Genomic DNA, 18,792 nt, shown 5'->3' on the forward strand with positions numbered 1-18,792 from the left:
TATAGAAGCACTATTCACAACAGCCAATACATAGAATCAACCTAGGTGCCCATTAACAAATGAATAGATAGATAAAATATGGTGTATATATATTGAGTGGAGTATTCAACCAAAGAAGAATGAATTTATGTTGTTTGCAAGAACATGGATGGAACTGGAGATCACTATGTCAAGTAAAATAAACCAGACTAAGAAAATGAAAATTCACATATTCTCTCTCATATGCAGAATCTAGCTCTAAAGAATGAAGGCCAAGAAGGTAAAACAGGTTCTATCTGGAAGTGAGTACCAGAAGGAAGGGTGAAGACCAAAGAGACAATATGAAGCATGAATACAATAGAAGCATTTTATACATATTTATAAAAGAACAGTAATACTTGTTGAAATTGTCACAAGAATGAAGGGGTGATAAAGGCTGAAAGAATGGTTTGGATTGATGAGATACATAGTATGCATATAGGGAAATATCACAGTGAAACCCGTGCTAATAAAAATGGGGGAAAAAAAGACTGAAAACCAGATCTTTTGATTCCCAGTCTTTATCTTTGATTTATCTTTTTCCTTTATTACTTCAAGAGGCAAAAGACATAGGAGAGCAAACTTTGGCCAAAATATAGTGTTTAAAAAGTGCAGCTGTTGAACAGAAAACTAGGTTATCTTAAGAAATGGTTGTAGAGAACATACCTGCTTTATAGCACATCAGTTGAGCAGTAGACTTGGTTACCTTATGAAGTGGTAGTAGAAAACATACCTGCTTTACATTGCAGCTGTCGAACAGTAGACTAGGTTGTCTTATGAAAAGATTATTATATAGAAGATTAAGACATCAGAGTTTCTATTCTGGGGTCCTGTGTTTCTAAAATTCCTTGGTTATATTGCTCCCAGAGAAGGTGGGAATAATTAGCCCTGTTTCTAAGCAGCTAATGTTACAGATACACAGACAGAGCAGAAGAGGCATATTCTTACAGAATGCTTGAAAGTTGGAACTTTTCTCATCTTATAAGCAAATCTAGTGTTCTGGCATAACAAACACAAATCAGATAAAAACAAAGCCTGTAGCTATCTCTCAGATCACACAATGTTGAGTAGATAGAAGCCACACATTTATTTAAATTACAAAGGAAATAATATATAAGTGAGAGGTTCCTGAAACCTAAAATCCTACAGCATACATATCAGAAATTATGGGAGGAAGCACTGTTCTGCATTAGAACACTTATTACTAATTTTGATGTATGGTGAATTTGCTTTTTTAGAATACATAGAATATTTATAGTTGTACTGACACCATAGGCATTTTAAGAGGTACTTATCAACTAAGAATAATCCACACATGTCTTTTAGATGATGGATCAAGATTCTCTTTAGAGCCACTAGACCCAGAGCCCCTGATCCAAATTTCTTGGAACATTTCTTGACATATATTTTCAGATCCCTGTGCTCAAGAGAATGGTGCATCTGTCAGATGGAGATGCCTGGATGCATTCTTTCCTAGATACGAATATAGGTGGCACTTTAGTAGTATAGGCAATGAAGAACCTGATTTGGAAGGGAACAGATAGCACATTTCTCTTGGGCTAATTTTGGGATCCTCAAATAGTCCCCTTTTCACATAAATCATCAGTGGAACCAAATTATAATGGCTATGTCTCATGGAAAATTGAGAGAAAAATAGGGTATAGAGAGAAAAATAGAGTGCAGCATAAGGCAAAGATAAACCAAAGGAATCAGTGTGACTCCTTTCAGAGAATTGAGGTTCATGTGAATTTCTTTTCTTAGAAGGTAGACAGAATACTAATCCATTAGCTAAGAAAATGAGTAGGAAAATCATATCATCAGTCATATGTTTTGGATATTCAATGCTATATTATATAATAGCTAAATTCATACTTGTAAAAATGAATTCACAGGATCTAGTTTCTAAGACATTTTTCCTTAGTAGATAAGAAAGCTGAGACTACCTAATGATTTTATTTGATAAATCAGAAGCAAATTAAATTTTAAAACCTCAGATTCTTGCCCCAATTTTTGCCACCAAAACTACTTTCCTTCATATGAGACAATACTTTATCAGTGAGAGATGATGACATGAGGTGAAGAATCCTTCCCTCAACCATGAGTTTATAAGTTTATAAAAAAACTTTATAAAAATGAAAATAACACATTGAAAAGTTACTTACCTGTTTACCATCCAGAGTGTAGAGTTTCTTGACGACTCCAGTCTCCAGTTTAATGGCTTCAGTAATATCGGTGAGAACTTGTTCGAAAGAATGTGCAGTCTTCTTGTTCAGCAGCACACGCACAGCTTTTCGGGGTTTCACCCCACTGCGGATGATGGTCACTAGTTTAGGGCGCACAAAGTCCTTGTTCTCTCTAGCCTGAGCACTATTGCTGCTGGCCAGGGATTGGGGAGCTTTCATATTAGCTGATGTCTTTACGTTAACAGACCAGTTGGGATTGACATTCTTGGTGTACTCCACCTTTTTAAAGAAGTTGTCGGAGGAACAGACATAGCTTTCCCCTAAGGGAAGAAATAAGTGGTTAGGTGATTAGTTCAATGGATATAGACTCCAATCAAAGTTATGCTGACAATGGATTAAAAACTAATACCAACCTTAGGTATGAGTCCTAAATGTGCTCCTTGACAACTAGCTCATTCAAATCCAAAGATAACCAGCCAACATTCTTTAATCTTAATAGCCTACCTAATTGAGGAACCCTGAAAATTTAATAGTCCTAAGGATAATGAACAATCAAACTTAATCTAAAGTGAGGTATCATCCTTAGTATGTTTATATTAGTTTCTAGAATAAACTTTGCTAACTTCCAGGGAATTCCTGGAGCATTTAAAAAAAAGTGTTTATTTTCCACTGTTCCTGCGTTAATTTTATGGATCCATCTCTTTGTTATACTATGAACTGAGGAGAATTTTCAAAGTTAACACATTATTATTCCAATTAAAGTGAACCAAGTAACATTGTATATCATGTATAAAACATGTATTTGGTTAAAAGCCATACTTTTCACAAATTACTGGGTTAAGTGGAGGAACACTGAAATATGAAGTGTATGTTCAATGTTGAAATATTTCTACAGCTTATTATATACTCAAATGTTCAGAGTGGGGGAAAAGTATCTCTACAGATGCATACAGAGAGAGAGAGAGAAACACATACAACATTCCTTGTGTTCACAAGTCTAACTCTTCCCTGAAAAATATGCTTCCATCACTTTCTATCTTTCCATCTTCTCCAATGCTGCGCAGTAGGTCTATGCATTTGGAGCCATCTTCATGGATGCCTTTCTTTGGCTGCCACAAGTAGTGAAGTAGAGATATGAGAGTACATTACTTAGCCCTGACTTGTGAACTGTAGGTACATAATTGAAGTTTTACATTTATCTTGGGCTAGAGGAAATGACTAATACAGTGGAAGACATGTAAGTGTTGGAGGCAAGAGGAGGGGATAGACAGCTAGGATAAAGGTTGAAGAAAATAGGAAAAGTAGTTTAGCTTGAGGGCTAGAATACTGAAAAAGTTGAATTAGTTGAACGAAGCATATAAGCCTGAAGGTATACAGAAGTTCATCCAGAGGTTGAGCTGCACATGCAGTGATTTAATCAGGCTCAAGTCAAGCAGTAATAACCCTAAATAAATAAATAAACCCTAGAAAGCATGAAATGCAATTATAGTCTGATGGCTCTTCTCCTCCCTTTGGTCTCAGCAGGATAACCACACAGAGACATTCAGAAACCTCAGGTTAATAATTCATTCCCTTTGTAAATATTTATTGTTTTGCTGTAGCACCAAATGCTTTTGTTAATTAATAAATTTCTCAATACTCTGAGAATATTCAGTCACAATCTCTAGGGCACCTTTGAGGACACTGAGAGGAGGATAAATAGCATCCAAAGCTGCCCTCAACCTCACTAGTGTTCTATCAGAACAGCAGAAACTATGGGATGGCTTATAGGTCAGCAGAGGCATTTTCCCCCAAATGGCACATGTAAGCATATCCAGAACAGGAAAGTCAAAGACACCAGTCAAGATAAACCCTAATTGCTCTGGCTTTCTGACTGGCTAACCAAGCTAATACACATGATCAGAAGATAAGTATTTAATTCACAACTCAAAAGAACAAAGGAATCTGGGTTAATGGTGGTTCACATCAGTAATGCTAGCTACTCAGGCTGAGATCCAAAGATTGCTATTCCATGTTCAAAGTCAGCCTGGGTGGAAAGTCCATAAGACTCATCTCCAATTATTCACCAAAAGCCAGAAGTAGAACTGTGGCTTAAGTAGTAGAGTGCTAGCCTTGAGGGAAAAAATGAGCTCAGGAACAGCTCCCAGGTCCTAAGTTCAAGACCCAGGACTGGTATACACAAGGGGGAAAATGGTAAAGACACTCACACTTTCATAGTCACTATCCTCCCCCCTTGGACAGGTCCTCTTGTCTTAGTACTTCACCAGGTGCATGGGTCCTTCCAAGAGGCCACTGCCTCTGAGTCAGATATTTTCCATAACTTGTCATACAATTTAAACGATGTCAGACAACTGGTGGTGGGGAAATGTGCAAGGCTATATATTTATGATTTCTCTCATCCACAGTCTCTTCTGGAGAGTCAGCTGTGTGGCCCTATTAGAAGCCTGGACTTTTTTTGCTCCTCTCTCTTAAACCTCTTAAGCCTCTGAACTATGAGTATGATTAATTACCCCCAGATTAAAATGAGCATGATGACAAACAGCTATAGTATCATATGGCACCCAAGAGCTTTCCAGAGGGCTAGCCTTCAGCCAAATCTATGTTGAGCACCTACGGAGAGTACATTTCACTCACTCTACTCTCTCCTTTTGGCCTGAATAGCAAGTAATGGAAAAAGAACAGCTGATATGATGTCATTCAGAATGGCACGTTTTTTTCTAGTTGTGTGCTCCTGGGCAAGTGACCAAAATTTCTTTGCCTGTACTTTTTTTTTCTGCAAAGTGTAGGTGCTAATAATATGTACCTTATAGAATTGTAGGGGAGCACAGATCAGATGATGGATAGAAATTGTCAATCTAGAGACGAGTATTTCATAAATTCTCATAGTTATTACTAAGCCCCTCATGTGAAAAAATAGAAAAGAGAACAAGAAGCAAAATGCAAAGAGGGAAAGGAGGAAGTAAACACTGGAAGGAGGGGGAATGAAAAGTTAAAATTGAAAGAAAGAGAGAGGAAGCAATAAGATAAGCCATGAGGTAGCTGAAGAGTGATCACTATACAACATGAGCAAGAGCACTGTAGCGGGGAGGGGTCCCCGACCTCAAAGATGAGATTCTGTTTCCTGAAAGGAGCCCTCCAAGTGCTGCAAATTACACTCAGCAAAACTACTGCTGCTATTGCTGCTGCCCACTGAATGACTAGGGAGGCAGACTGATCTTGATACATAGCCCAACTAGGCACTGAGTTGCTGTGTGATCTCAAGCAAATTACTTGGAGCCTCAGTTTTTTCAGCTACAAATTGAAGATATTTCACTAGGTTACTTCTAGACCTAAAGGCCAATAAGAAGGAATTTTCTTCTCTTTTCCATAGCAAACAGAAAATAAAGCTGTTACAGTAATTAAATGTGAAATGGGTACTCATAAAGATTCTTCGTGTCTATTGCAAAAATATCAAATATGCTTCCTTGTTCTGCTCTTGTAAAGGTTTGCAATGAATATCTACTGCCTGTTACCCAGAGCTGAGTGATATAGGTTGCACCTTTACACAGTTCTGCTCCAATCCTGCCACAGGTTCCACAGGCTATTTCCTACCCACAGGAACCTAGAAGGAAACTGGTTTCAAATCCCAGCAAAGCTTCCATTTGTTGGAATTGACAACCTCCTTTCTGGTGAGAGGTTAAAGAAATGTAGTTATAGAAATATAGCCCAAATGGCAGCACTAGAAGGGACCATAAGTTCCAAATGATTGAATGTCTTCTTCCCTTCACTTTTAGACAGGCTCAATTTTCCAAAGTATTAGCTAGATGTATTTTTATCTCCTCAATGCAAAAGCATTTTACCTGGGCTTTCCCCTTCTCTGAGAGCTCTTTCTAAAATATGAAGGAAAATATTAAGTGATACTTCATTGGATTTTTACTTTAAAGCCCTAAATTTTTTTTCATTTTTTATTGTGAAAATACTGTACAGAGGGGTAAACGATCATACCCAATAAAAATTCATCCCCCTTCCAGATATCTTAAAACCCTGCTTTTTGGAAATAAGATTGCTTTAGTAACTTGAGAATAAAGTAGTGAAAAAGAAGTTTTATTTCACAGAAACAAGTGAGCTCTGGTAAAGGAAGTGCATCAGATTGAGTGACACTCTACAATTCAGATTTTCCAAGACTGTCCCAGTTGTAAATATTCCATCCTATGGCCTGCATAATAATATTCAAACTTGTCACAATTAGCATTTAGATAAAAGACAAGTCATAAGTGCACCCCTCAATTTGATCTAGCTATATGTATACAAAGAGGTGGGAACCATAGAATGTGATATAAGAGGAAGGAGAAAGATTCTACAATGAAAGACAAAGGAAAGACAAGACAAAAGGAAACACCACCAATGGATTTCATCACTGACTTGCCTGGGAATGAGTTAATGGGATCCACTTCCTTTGTGGCTTTGCTACGATCCTCCATGTACTCAAGAAGCTATGGCAAAGCTCTATTCAAAAACCTGCCTTTGGTTCAAAGTGCTCCCCTTGACATTTTCAGGTTTTGTAATCAGACAGTTGTCCAGAGGTCAGAGTGATTATTAGTTGCTTTTTATTTCATTTCATTTAAGGCTAATAATTCAATAATCTGTCTTTTTGGAAACGTATTATGTTATACCCTTCATTATTTCTTTAAGATCTACAAAGCATAAAAAACAAGGATTTCTGCATTCCTAGGAATAGTAATGATTAGTAACACTGTTGCTAGCTGCAGAAGATAGTCATGATCACCTAATTGAACACTTTCTAAGCTTATGATCTCATAAGAATATATTTGTCAAAACAAATTCTAGGAACCTAGCCCTGGAGATTAGGATCCAATTGGTTTGAGATATGGTACAGAATCTATCTTTTGTAAAGCTTTGAAAGATTTTTAGAAGGCAGGTTTAGGAACCACTGGCAGTTACAAGTTATCACTAGCCTTATTATTATTATTATTTTAGTATTTTCACATCATTAACAATAATTGCTTCTTATAGCTATTAGTTTTACTGTGTTTCCATACCATATCTAATTTTATCCTCACAACTACCTTAATGGATAGAGAAGACTGGTGTTACTAGTCTCTCATTTGGGTTATCTCATAAGAGCTATACCAAATGGGCTCTATAATATACAATGGAACAAAATGCTGATACATGGTACAACACGGATAAACGTTGAAGACATTCTGAGGGAAAGCAGCACAAAAGACCACACATGTTATTATTTAATTTATATGAAATGCCTAAAGCATGCAAATCTACAGAGACCAAGTTGAGAATTCGTTTTCTAGGAATAAAAAACTTGAAGGTAATGGACAAAGATAGTTAATTGATAGAGGGTTTCATTTAGGACATATATTGTTTTCATAAACTACTTTGTTAAATGACAACTGTTTTGTCCAACTACTTAAAGATAGTAAAAAGAAAAAAAATGCTTTAAAAAGGTCAAAAATTAGGAAGTGAAGCTATAGCTCAAGTGGTAGAGTGCTTACCTTTAGCAAAAGCAAAAGATTAGAGATAGCACCTATGCCCCAAGTCAAGTTCCAGGACCAGCACAAAAAAAGTAGCTTAAAATTCGTTTATAGTGACCGTTAGTTGTACTAATTTTGATTTACATTGTTGAATCATAACTTACATGAGTAAATGTTATGGTATGCAAATTATGGCTTAATAAGCTTGTTCTTTTCTTTAAAAAAGAACCCAGAGATGCCAGGGTGCTCACACCTGTAATCCTAGCTATTCTGGAGGCTGAAATCTGAGGATCATGGTTCAAAGCCAGCCTGGGCAGGAAAGCCCATGAGACTCATGTCCAATTAAGCAACAAAAAAGCTGGACATAGAGCTGTTGCTCAAGTGGTGGAGTGCTAGCCTTGAGCAAAAGAAGTTCAGTGACAGCTCTCAGGCCCTGAGGTTAAGCCCCAGATTGTTGTGAAGTGCATAAGCGTGTGTGCACACAAACACGCACACAAACACACACACACACACACACACACACAGACACACACACACACACAGAAAAACAAGAGGCATTTTGTTCCATTTCTGTTGTAGTTGCTCATGTTCTTGTTTAGGGATACCATGTAGGCCAGCCTATCCAAGAACTCCCAAACTCATCATAGCCTCTCAGATGCTTGGGATTACAAGTATTTGCTATCACAATGGGCTAAAACAATTGGTTTAGTCACATTAGTCACATTGATAAGGACAAACACATGATCATTTAGCTAAATTGCTATAAACTAGAATTATTCAAATGATAACTACCATTGACAGTGCTGCTGTGTACCAGGATAAAAGTTAAGCATTTTCTATCCATTGTCTTATTTATTAAAGTAATTATTCCCATTTTACAGATTGGAAAACAGAGAACTTCTAATGGTTCCTCCCTAATTTCAACATGCTGACAGCTAGCAGATCTTCACACTGATACAAAATTAATTCCAAAGAGTACCTTTTCCATTGTAATCAGCGGACTCAAAGACTAGAATGCAACCCTCCTGATTTTTTTTTCCTGTGTTTGTCCTGGGGCTTGAACTCAGGCCTAGGTGCTGTCTCTGAGCTATTTTTTTTTATCAAACTAGTGCTCTGCTACTTTAGCAAGAGCTCTACTTCCAGCTCTTTTTGCTCATTAATTGGAGATAAAAGCCTCATAAACTTTTCTGCCTGGGCAGGCTTTGAACCACCATCCTCAGAGTAGCTAGGATTACAAGGCATGAGCAACCTACATCTGGTTTAATTCTTTACCCAGTATTATCATTTCCAAGTATTTTCAATTTGAAGCATAATAGGATCCAATGTATATGCATTTTGAATCTTTCCATCAAACACTTGCACAATCAAACACAATTAATAGAATTCAGGCCTGCTTTTACTAGATGAGTAAAGGACAAAATAGGTTTAGAAAGACCAAATTTCTTTATCCTCTTCATCCCAATGTCATTTCCTACTTAGCTCTGTGGCAGTGTGAAAACTGACCATATTTAGTAATACCATCCCAGAGATACCCCTGAATTTCTTTGACATAATAGATAGTGCTCAGGACTGGGAAAGCATTGGCATTCATCCACTGTGTCTTGCATTTGTAGATTACATTGCATAAATACAGGTGATCCCTACTTACATTCTATACTGAGTGGGAATCAGCAGAAAGTACTGTACCCAGGATTGGTTGGTGAGAGGGGTCTAATATAGCAGGACTAAAGTGAAAAAGAAAGCTTCAATCTTTTAAAAATTGCATTTATTACTACCTATATTGATTTTGTCATTATCATTTGCTACACACACACACACACACACACACACAGATATTTAGATAGAAAAAATATATATATATATAACAAAATCATATCTTTCTTATACCAATATAAGAATAGTCTTTGTTCTGAATACAATGTCACTTGGTTTAGAATTATGTTTCATATCTATTAAGACAGTTCACAGGAGACATAAAGACGTATATGTTTGTGAATGGCATTATAGAGAAATCCCTCAAATTTGACTCAGCTATGCATCTTACAGCAACAAAGACATACATCCTATCAATTACTCTGTTGGACAGCTCCCTTAACATAGCTTCAAGCCCTTCCTTGCTTTTATTTGAAGATATACATTAAAATGGTCAATCCTTTGATGGTCAGGAAAAGGAAAAGATTAACCTCTGCCTTTCCATTCTGTACATGATGAAATAATGAAGCCTTCTCAGTATTGCTTTTCAAGGTCCTCTATGTAAAAATCTCTAAGAGTTGGACCCCCAGACTCAGGAACAACAGCCATATGAACACTATCTTTTCTAAGTTATTAGCTCCAGTCTGACTACTTGGGAAACAGGAGCTACAGGAGAGAAACAGGGTCTTGTACAAGGTAAGCCCTCATGCTCCTTTGTCTAGGAACACAGCAATTCTAGAAGCAATAAAAATGCAGGATGGCTTGTACCTCCTAGTCATTCAATGTGCTGGTTCTCTTTTTTTTTGACATTTTATAATTTGGTTTCCCTAGTGATCTGCTGCTCTTGACACACCTTTATTCAAGGAATGGAGGGAGGGTAGAAGGAAGGAAGGAGGAAGGACACTTTCATTATTGAGGCTGTCCTATTAAGCACTGGACCTAGTTAAACTGATACTATGCTGCGCCCACCAATTTAAAAGTAGGAATAGGGGAATATCTTCCATAATATTTGACAATATAGAATATGAGTAACTTGACCCAAGATCTATATTCTGCATGTCTATAAAGGAGATTTTATGGTTCAGTAAATTTAGGTAAGAACCAAAAATTTCCCACTTATCAGGTATCCAGGTTGTCAGGATTTGGGGCAATTTAATAGCAAAATTCAGTTGTAGTATGAAAATCTGTAGGGGAGTTAAAAACATTTAGGTATAATGAGTCAGTGTTTATTAAAATACCAGGCATACCTACAGCTTTCACTGGTATTTCTCCCAATGATCTCACCCTCTCAGACACACCCTGAAGTGGGTTTTTTATAAGCAACAGCTGAGCAGTGACCACTTACCTAAAAGTATAATCCTCTGTGAATATGTCCGGGAAGTCTTGCTTTTAAAGTGCATATTTGCAATGAGTTGTAATTCACAAATAATTTCTCAGCAGTTCAAAAGAAATGTTAGTACATTTGTCTCTATTAACCCAACAAAACATCCTTCCTTGCTACGCCTCTAAAATATCTTGGTCTGCATTGATAGTGGTTAATTATGAACAAGAACTAGAATTTAGATCTGCAATTCAAATTTCCCTTTGTATATCATGGCAGATAAGCATAATGAATTATCATTACCACAACTGAAGCCCATAAACACTAAGGGCCACCACCCAGCACTTGAATTACCTTCTTCTAGTTCATCCATGCTGCCGATTTTCCTGGATCCGTCAATGGTGTAAATATAGCGCACCCCTTGAGGCAGGTTGATATTGTCGGACAAAGAGCGAGTCAGGTCTGCCAGCAAAGCATCGAAGCTGCGGAAACGGTCAGAAGACACAGCATACACAATGCCTTTGAAGTAGCGGTCTCCATTGCGATAGAAACGTACCTTCTTTGCTTTTTTCTCATTACTTAGGGCCTGCAAGGTTCTGGTTCGATAGAAGCTACAGTGGGCACTGTGGGTCGGGCTAGGCAGGCCATTCATTCGTGTGCCTCGCATGTTCCTGGATGTCTTATCTCTTTCGTCAAAGTGTCCGAAGTCAAGTTCCATATTTTTGTGGTACCTCAGAAACCTGAGTATCGGAAAGAGGGGTAAGGGTAAGGAGTGGCAAAGAAAAAAGGGATGAGGGGGAGAAGAATTCAAATATTAGTCAGATCCAGATCTGCAATCTGCTGCCTGTGAAAAGAATTGGGGGGGGGGAGAAAGCCTGGGACCCATCTGCTGCTTGCCCCTGACCCACAGGAATATCGATCTTAATAGAGAATGAGGAGGGGCTGAGGAGGGGAGGAACAGAGGGGTTGGGAGTAAGAGATAGAAAGGGAGGCACTTTTGGCATGGCTCCAAACAGAGAAAGGGGGGGGGTGGATTTTGAAACTGCTTAAAATCCTGGAACTTACTGACACTAGCTCCTACCAAATTGTAACTTCGGGCTAAATACATTAAAACTGGCATCTGTTTCCTCACACATGCTCACATGACTAACAGTTGTAAATGAATCCATAGCCTGACAACAATTCCCCTTGAAGAGAACAGAAGGAGCTAGCCAAGGTTAGGATCTCCAGTTTAGGAAGCAGTATTTGCATCTCAGTACAATGAGTAGGAAGAGGGGTGTTTTCATTTTATTCCAAACCTTCTCTCCCTACTCTGTGTGTGTGTCCCCTCCCCCAGAATAAACTAGGATTCTCTTTTAAAGGGACAGCCTCCAGGGAATAGCCAATGTCTTTGTGCTATTCATCAAACCCTCTCCCTTCTAAGCCTGTGCAGCTATCCAACAATAGCAAAGAAGCTGAAAACCAGCATTAGAAAACAAGCAGTGATTTAACACATTTCTAGCGCTGCTTTCCTCTTAGTACCATTTAGTCTCCAAATCCTTTATCCCCGGGTGCTTCAACCCCTCCCAATGCATGCAATAACACCTCTTAATGGAATAATCTAAGCGTGCAAAAATTCCCAAATGAGCTCCTGAATAGCATATGGGACTTTTAGAAACAAGTACACCTTTCATTGTTCTGAGTTTCTACCCTAACCATCAGAGCACTTTTGTCTTCACCACAGATAATTCACACCAAACTTGTCTACTGCTCAGGTGTATTAGCCAGGGCAAATGATGGGCTTCTGTCAGGCATTGATTTTTCCCCTTCTGCTGAACCCTACCCCTCCAACCCAAACAATGGAAATACGAAACCAAATACAAGCAAAGCCCCTAACGCAAGCCAAGGTAGTGACACCCTAGGAACCAAACTATTAGCATTCATCTCACAGATGGGAATAAAAAAAGGACTCACAAAGCAAGCGGGGCTCAGCTGCCACACACTGCCACATCAAGATTTGCAACAGACCAGGGAGACAGAAGATAAAGGGGAACTGGTGGCGAGTAGTTTTGTCAATCTCAGTCTTCCCTTCTTTTTCCCAATGTCACCGTGACCTATGCTGAGCTCAAGCATTGTCTCTATCAGACAACCTGCAGCAGGAAGACCCCACCTCCTCAACACTAGTAGCAAGCATTTTCCCCAGACATGCCAATAATGCTTTGCTTCCCCTTAGAATCAGAGGTGGAATTATTCTAAATTAACATCATAGTCAAAACAAAAAGATTATCAAACTCACTTTTTCAAAGGAAATTCCCAGGTAGAAGCTTAGGAGGAAAAATCCAAAAGAATAAGACCACAAAAGCAAGAGAGGAAAGACAGAAAGAGACACAGGCAGGAAGAGAGAGCTTTGCCCTGTGCTTTTCCCATTTGACATCTGTTACATTCTGCTTGAAAATCACTGGAAAGCCTCACTCACCGGTATTCTGCTGTTGGGTGGAGATGCTGAGAGAAAGAAAACCAATCTCTCTATGCCTTTGTTGTCTGAGCTCCAAGCAAGAAATTCCTGCCAGGGTGGATAGATGCCTTCTAGGTCCTAGTGCCTTGTCCAGCTTCTCCCTGTAACTCAGGCTTAGTGAACCACCCTCCCTACCTCCTATGATTAATTGCATGCTTTTTTCCCTCAATTCACAGCCCACATTAACAGCTAGAAAGGTTTCATTTATAACCAACAGGAAATTGAAGGATAGCAAATGATTGCATAGGCAAGTCCAGAATGCTTTAATGAGCTATGTGTTATGCTTTTCTTTAAGAAAATTGGCAATTTCGCTTAGCCAAAACCTTAGCCTAATCTGACTGGTAGACTCAGACAACTAAAATTTGTTTCTTAGAAATTGTAGCTTCCTTCCTTTCAAATTCTTCTTTAGGATTGGGGGGTGTTAAAACAGGATTCTACTATCTCTTTTTGACCTCAAACTCCAATTTCTCCTGCTTTAGCCTACCAAACACTGGGATTATAGACATGTACCACAACACCCAGCTTTCTTCACCCAGCTTTCTTTTGCCCTATTCAGAGGAAAATCAAACCTGCAAATGTTTTAAGTCATTTTAGTTCATCCATCCACCACTAGTTGTTCTTGATATAATGTCTCAACAGTGTAAATTAAGAGGGAAGGAAATGACAAAACAAAATAGTTACAGACTTTCATGGAAGGATGATACTGATTTAAGGAATTTGTTAAAGAAATCAGTAACATTACTTCAAGCCCCACGACTGAGAAAAAAATATATATATATGAAATTATATATATATAGTTAGATATATTAAATGTACTGTAAAGAACAAAGGAACATCCAAATTGACCTCAAATTTCAAAGTACTGAAAAGAGAGAAAGGAAACAAAGTGAGCAGTAGAGTTACCAACTTTGCAATTAAGATTTCATGCATTAATATGTAATCAGCTTAAACTATCATAGCTCCATTTTGAGTGTCCTCTGGAAGGCTTAGAGCTAATCCTATACCTCCAATTGGGATTAAAAAGTAATCTTTTTTTCCTCTGGAAGGTATTGGCTCAATAAAGCCTAAGATTACTGTGTTACCTTCTCAAGTAAGCAACCAATAGCTCTTGTTGCTCCTCTCCTACTTTCTGGATAAATACACCTCACAGAGGCTGCCCTATCTTTTTCTATCTGCTATGACCTTACACTGTTGCAGTTTCTGAAAAAATGGAAATATTTGGGTCAGGGACAGAAGACTCAAAGATTAAGTACAAGGAAATAGAAAGGGGAGGGATGGCTAAAGTGGTAGAGTGCCAGCAAAAAAGTGCCAGTAAAAAAGGTAGGAGACAGTGTGAAGACGAGTTCAAGCCATAGTACTGGAATAAAATGAGCAAAGAAACAAAAACAAGAAACAACACGAGCAAGGAAATATGGAAATTCCAGCAAAGCTATAATGTCTTTTTTTATTTACTTTTTATTTTTTTTGGGGGGTCCAGCCCTGGGCCTGAACTCTGGGCCTGGGCGCTGTCCCTCAGCTCTTCAGCTCAAGGCTAGCGCTCTACCACTTGAGCCACAGCGCCACTTCCGGCTTTTTTCTTTTTGCTTATGTGGTGCTGAGGAATCGAACCCAGGGCCTTGAGCATGCAAGGCAAGCGCTCTACCACTGAGCCACCTTCCCAGCCCAGTAAAGCTATAATGTCTTAACAACATCTATTACACTCATGCATGCATGCACACATGCACACACACACACATACACACACACACACATACACACAAACTGCTACTTTACATCACATTGCAGAAGCACAGGATGTAGGGCAGAGTAAAAAATAGCAAGGGATATTGGAACAACAAACAAAACTAGAAGCTCCCTAGAAATAAATCTCACAAACATGTAAGACCTTGGGTGGAAAAATCATAAAACTGTTAGCGAACATAAAAGAAGCTGTGAGTACATGTAGAGAGAGACCATGCTCATGGGTACCAAAATACAATGCTGTCAGAATATCATCCTATCCCAAGTAATCTACACATGCAAAAATAATTCTAAGGAAAACTCCAATATAAATTTTTGTGAAACCTGAAAAATGGTTGTTAAAATTTTTATAGAAGAATATCAAGGCTGACAGAAATTGAAACTATTTATAAAGTCAAGAGAGACTCCCAATCTTTCAGTCTGGAACTTGAATTCCTAGCCAGAGTAATAAGGAAAAAGAAACAATAAAAGCAATCAAAATTGGGAAAGACAACTCAAATTATCCCCATTTGCAGACAATATGATAATAAAGACATGACTTCAAAACTTCTACAACTGACAAATATTTTTGGCAAAGTAGCTAAATACAAAATAAAAATACAAAAAAAACTATGTCAATTCTGCATACCAATGAGTACACTAGAAAAGAAATTAAGAAAATAATGCGATTTACAATAGCCTTGGAAAAAAAAGAAAATACCAAGGGAAAAACTTAACCAAACATGTGAAAGACATATACAATTAAAACCATGAAATGCTGAAGAAGAAATTGAACAAGATACTAGAAGCAAAACAGAGCTCCCATGAGCATGTTGTTTAGAGAATTTAATATTGTGAACATGAATATGCTTCTGAAAATAATACAAATTCAATTGAATCGAATCCTCATCAAAACCCTAATGTCATACTTTACAGAACTGTAAAAAAAATCCAAAAATCTTCTGTGAATGAAGCACAAAAGACTGACTAGAATAAACAATTATGAGCAAAAAGACCAAAACTGGAATGATCACAATACTTGACTTCAAAACTAGCATGGAATTGGCACACAAACAGAAACATAGACCAAAGAAAATGGGAGGGGGATTCAGAAATTGTGCACTGGTGGCTCACGCCTGTAATCCTACCTAAACAGGAGGCTGAGATCTGAGGACCAGGGTTCAAAGCCAGGCTGGGAAGGAAAGTCCTTGAGATTCTTATCTCCAATTAACCCCCAGAAAACCATGAGTGGAGCTGTGGCTCAAAGTGGTAGAGCACTAGCCTTAAACCAAGAGCTCAGGGACAGCTCCCAGGACCTGAGTTCAAGCCCCAACTCTCAAATTAATACATACCTATATAGATACATACATGCACACATACATACATACATATGAATATACATAAATGATCCAGGAAAAACCTACACAAGAGCAGCCATCTGAATTTGGATAAAGAAATCAAAGCACACATTACTGGAAAGACTCTCAAACAAATGATGTTGGCAAAACTGGTTATGTACATGAAGAAGTTTGAAACTAGATGCATTTTATAAAAAAAAAATCAATTAAAATTTACCAAAGGGCCTAATGTAAGATATGGAACTTTGAATCACCTCCTGGGGAAACCAATTATCCAAGAAATAAGAACAAGAATTGCCAAATGAGATTAATCATAGTGATTAAATTAAAACAGTTCTACAATGTATATATGTGTATGTATGAATAATATAAACATGTAGATCTCCATATATTTATATATATGTGCATGTGCAATATACATAAAATATATCATCTATACAATTACACAAATACATGCATATATGCACACATATAGTACATACATAAACACACATATATATATGTATATATATATATATATATATACACACACCTGTGTATTTACATATACTAAAACCTCTAAGAACTACTGAGAAATGAAGGGGGAAAAGGAAAGGCATTAAACAAAACTAATATAGATGACATAAATGTCATCAAAATAAATGGTATGCATGTGTGTAAATAGAGTGAAGCTCAATATGTAATCAATTTTTGCCAATAAATATATTAAAGGAAAATAATATGTCTTGACAAATAGCAAGGATCATCAGAAAACTCAAGTTTAAAGTCAGGATGTTTCACAAAGTTATAGTTGTCTTTTGGTATTGGCTTGGAAGACAAAAGACCATGGAACCATTCTCTAGAGGAGTGTCATGGTAAAAACAAATTATGGAACTAAACTACCTGGGTTCAATTCTAACACTACCACTTTCAGGCAGTGAAAGTGAGTGAGTTACATAATTCCTTTGTGTGCCATTTCAATCATCTATCACATAGGTGATAGATTGGTGATATTACCTATCTCAGTTCTGACAAACAAAATGGACAAGCCAGGTGATGGCTCTGCAATCTCAGCACTCAGGAGGTTAAGGTAGGAGAATCCTGTTTGAATCTGGATGACATAATAAGAACTCGTTTCAAAACTGAAAAAAACTGAGATCAAATGAGCAGATATATGAGGACTGCTGAGAATACATCCTGCCAAGTTTTAAACAAGACATATGTATTAACTTTCATTACCTCATGAATATTATATACTACCAACTTAATTTCCTTCACATCATCTCACAAAGATCAGTCCATAATGCCCTATTTAAAGTTGCAAATTCTTGCACAAACCAGCACTCCAAATTTCCTTGAATCTACTTTTCTCATAACAGCAAATATCTCCCAACATACAAGATAATACGCTTATTTGTGCTGTTCATTATACATCTCCCCAAAGTAGAACATAAGCTCCAGAAGCACTTGTATTCTAACAGAATTAATGAAATATAATTCATTACAAGAAGAATATTTTACTATGTAACACTGTATTATAAATACCTAGGACAGTGTGTAATGGATAGTAGGATTGGATGGATGCAGCTCAAGTGGCAGCGCCAAGGAAGAATGAGTCCTTGAGACCAATCTCTAGGACTATATAACAAGTTGGGGCTTTTTATTCCTTCAGGACAATCATGAGGCTTAAACTTGGGACCTGGATGCTGTCGCTGAGGGCTAGACACCAAAGCTACTGCTCTACCACTTGAACCAAAGATTTGCTTCAGTTTTGGTGGTTAAATGAGTAAGAGTCCCAAGGACATCTCGGCCTCAACTTGCTTCAAACCACATTCTTCATATCATGCCCTCGTGAGTAGATAGGTTCACAGTTATGATCCAACAGTGCCTGGCTTAAAGTTTATTAAGATGATATATAAAATCTGTGTTTAAACATGGGATAAAAACATTTATTAGATTCAAAAAAGTCAAACTTTTCCTTGGTATTGGAGGCTCATGCCAATAATCTGAGCTACTCCAGAGAATGAGATGTGATATTCATGGTTTCCTGGTTTGATACTAGCCGGGGCAGGAATGTCCACGACATTCATGTCCAATGAAACACAAAAAAGCTGGATGAAGGACTATGGCTCAAGTAGTAGAGCACTAGTCTTGAACAAAAAAAAAGCTTAGGAAGAATGCCCAGGCTCTGAGTTCAAGCCCCACGACTAGCACACAAACAAAGTAGAAGAAATCTTAAAACAAAATGCTGGTACATGAAAAGTAAACACTTCTGAAGGCAAAATAAAGTATTAAAGTGTTATAAATAGAAGAATAGAGCTACAAAAGTATTTTAAATGTATATAAATTACAAAACATTAGTGTCTGAATATATGACATAAATGATATGATATTATTGATGCATCTTCTTGAAGATAAAGCAATTTCATATCCCATGAGATAGTGACAAAGATGCCTATTCCCACCAAAAGTTAAAAGCCCCAAGGATAGTAATTTCTATCACAGTTTCATTTAATTCATCTATCTGGTCTGTGGAAAA

At 37.6% G+C, this 18,792-nt stretch overlaps 1 protein-coding gene across 2 annotated transcripts in view; it reads right to left on the reverse strand.

The window, feature by feature from the left end:
* Window positions 1–13,176, reverse strand: part of Dcx (doublecortin) — a 94,501-nt gene extending 81,325 nt beyond the window's left edge. Inside the window, exons 1-3 of one of the 2 annotated variants that reach the window (XM_013025857.1) lie at window positions 13,159–13,176; window positions 11,058–11,443; window positions 2,181–2,521 (exon numbers count right to left, since the gene is read on the reverse strand). In XM_013025857.1, the coding sequence (XP_012881311.1) occupies window positions 2,181–2,521; window positions 11,058–11,421 (705 nt within the window). In that variant the 5' untranslated portion in view covers window positions 11,422–11,443; window positions 13,159–13,176. Of the gene's footprint in view, window positions 1–2,180; window positions 2,522–11,057; window positions 11,444–11,768; window positions 11,973–13,158 lie in introns of those variants that run through there. The other variant, XM_013025858.1, reaches the window with a different exon arrangement.
* Window positions 13,177–18,792: the final 5,616 nt, after the last annotated feature.

Source organism: Dipodomys ordii, unplaced genomic scaffold (assembly GCF_000151885.1).
Source record: "Dipodomys ordii isolate 6190 unplaced genomic scaffold, Dord_2.0 Scaffold88, whole genome shotgun sequence".
Lineage (NCBI taxonomy): Eukaryota > Metazoa > Chordata > Mammalia > Rodentia > Heteromyidae > Dipodomys > Dipodomys ordii.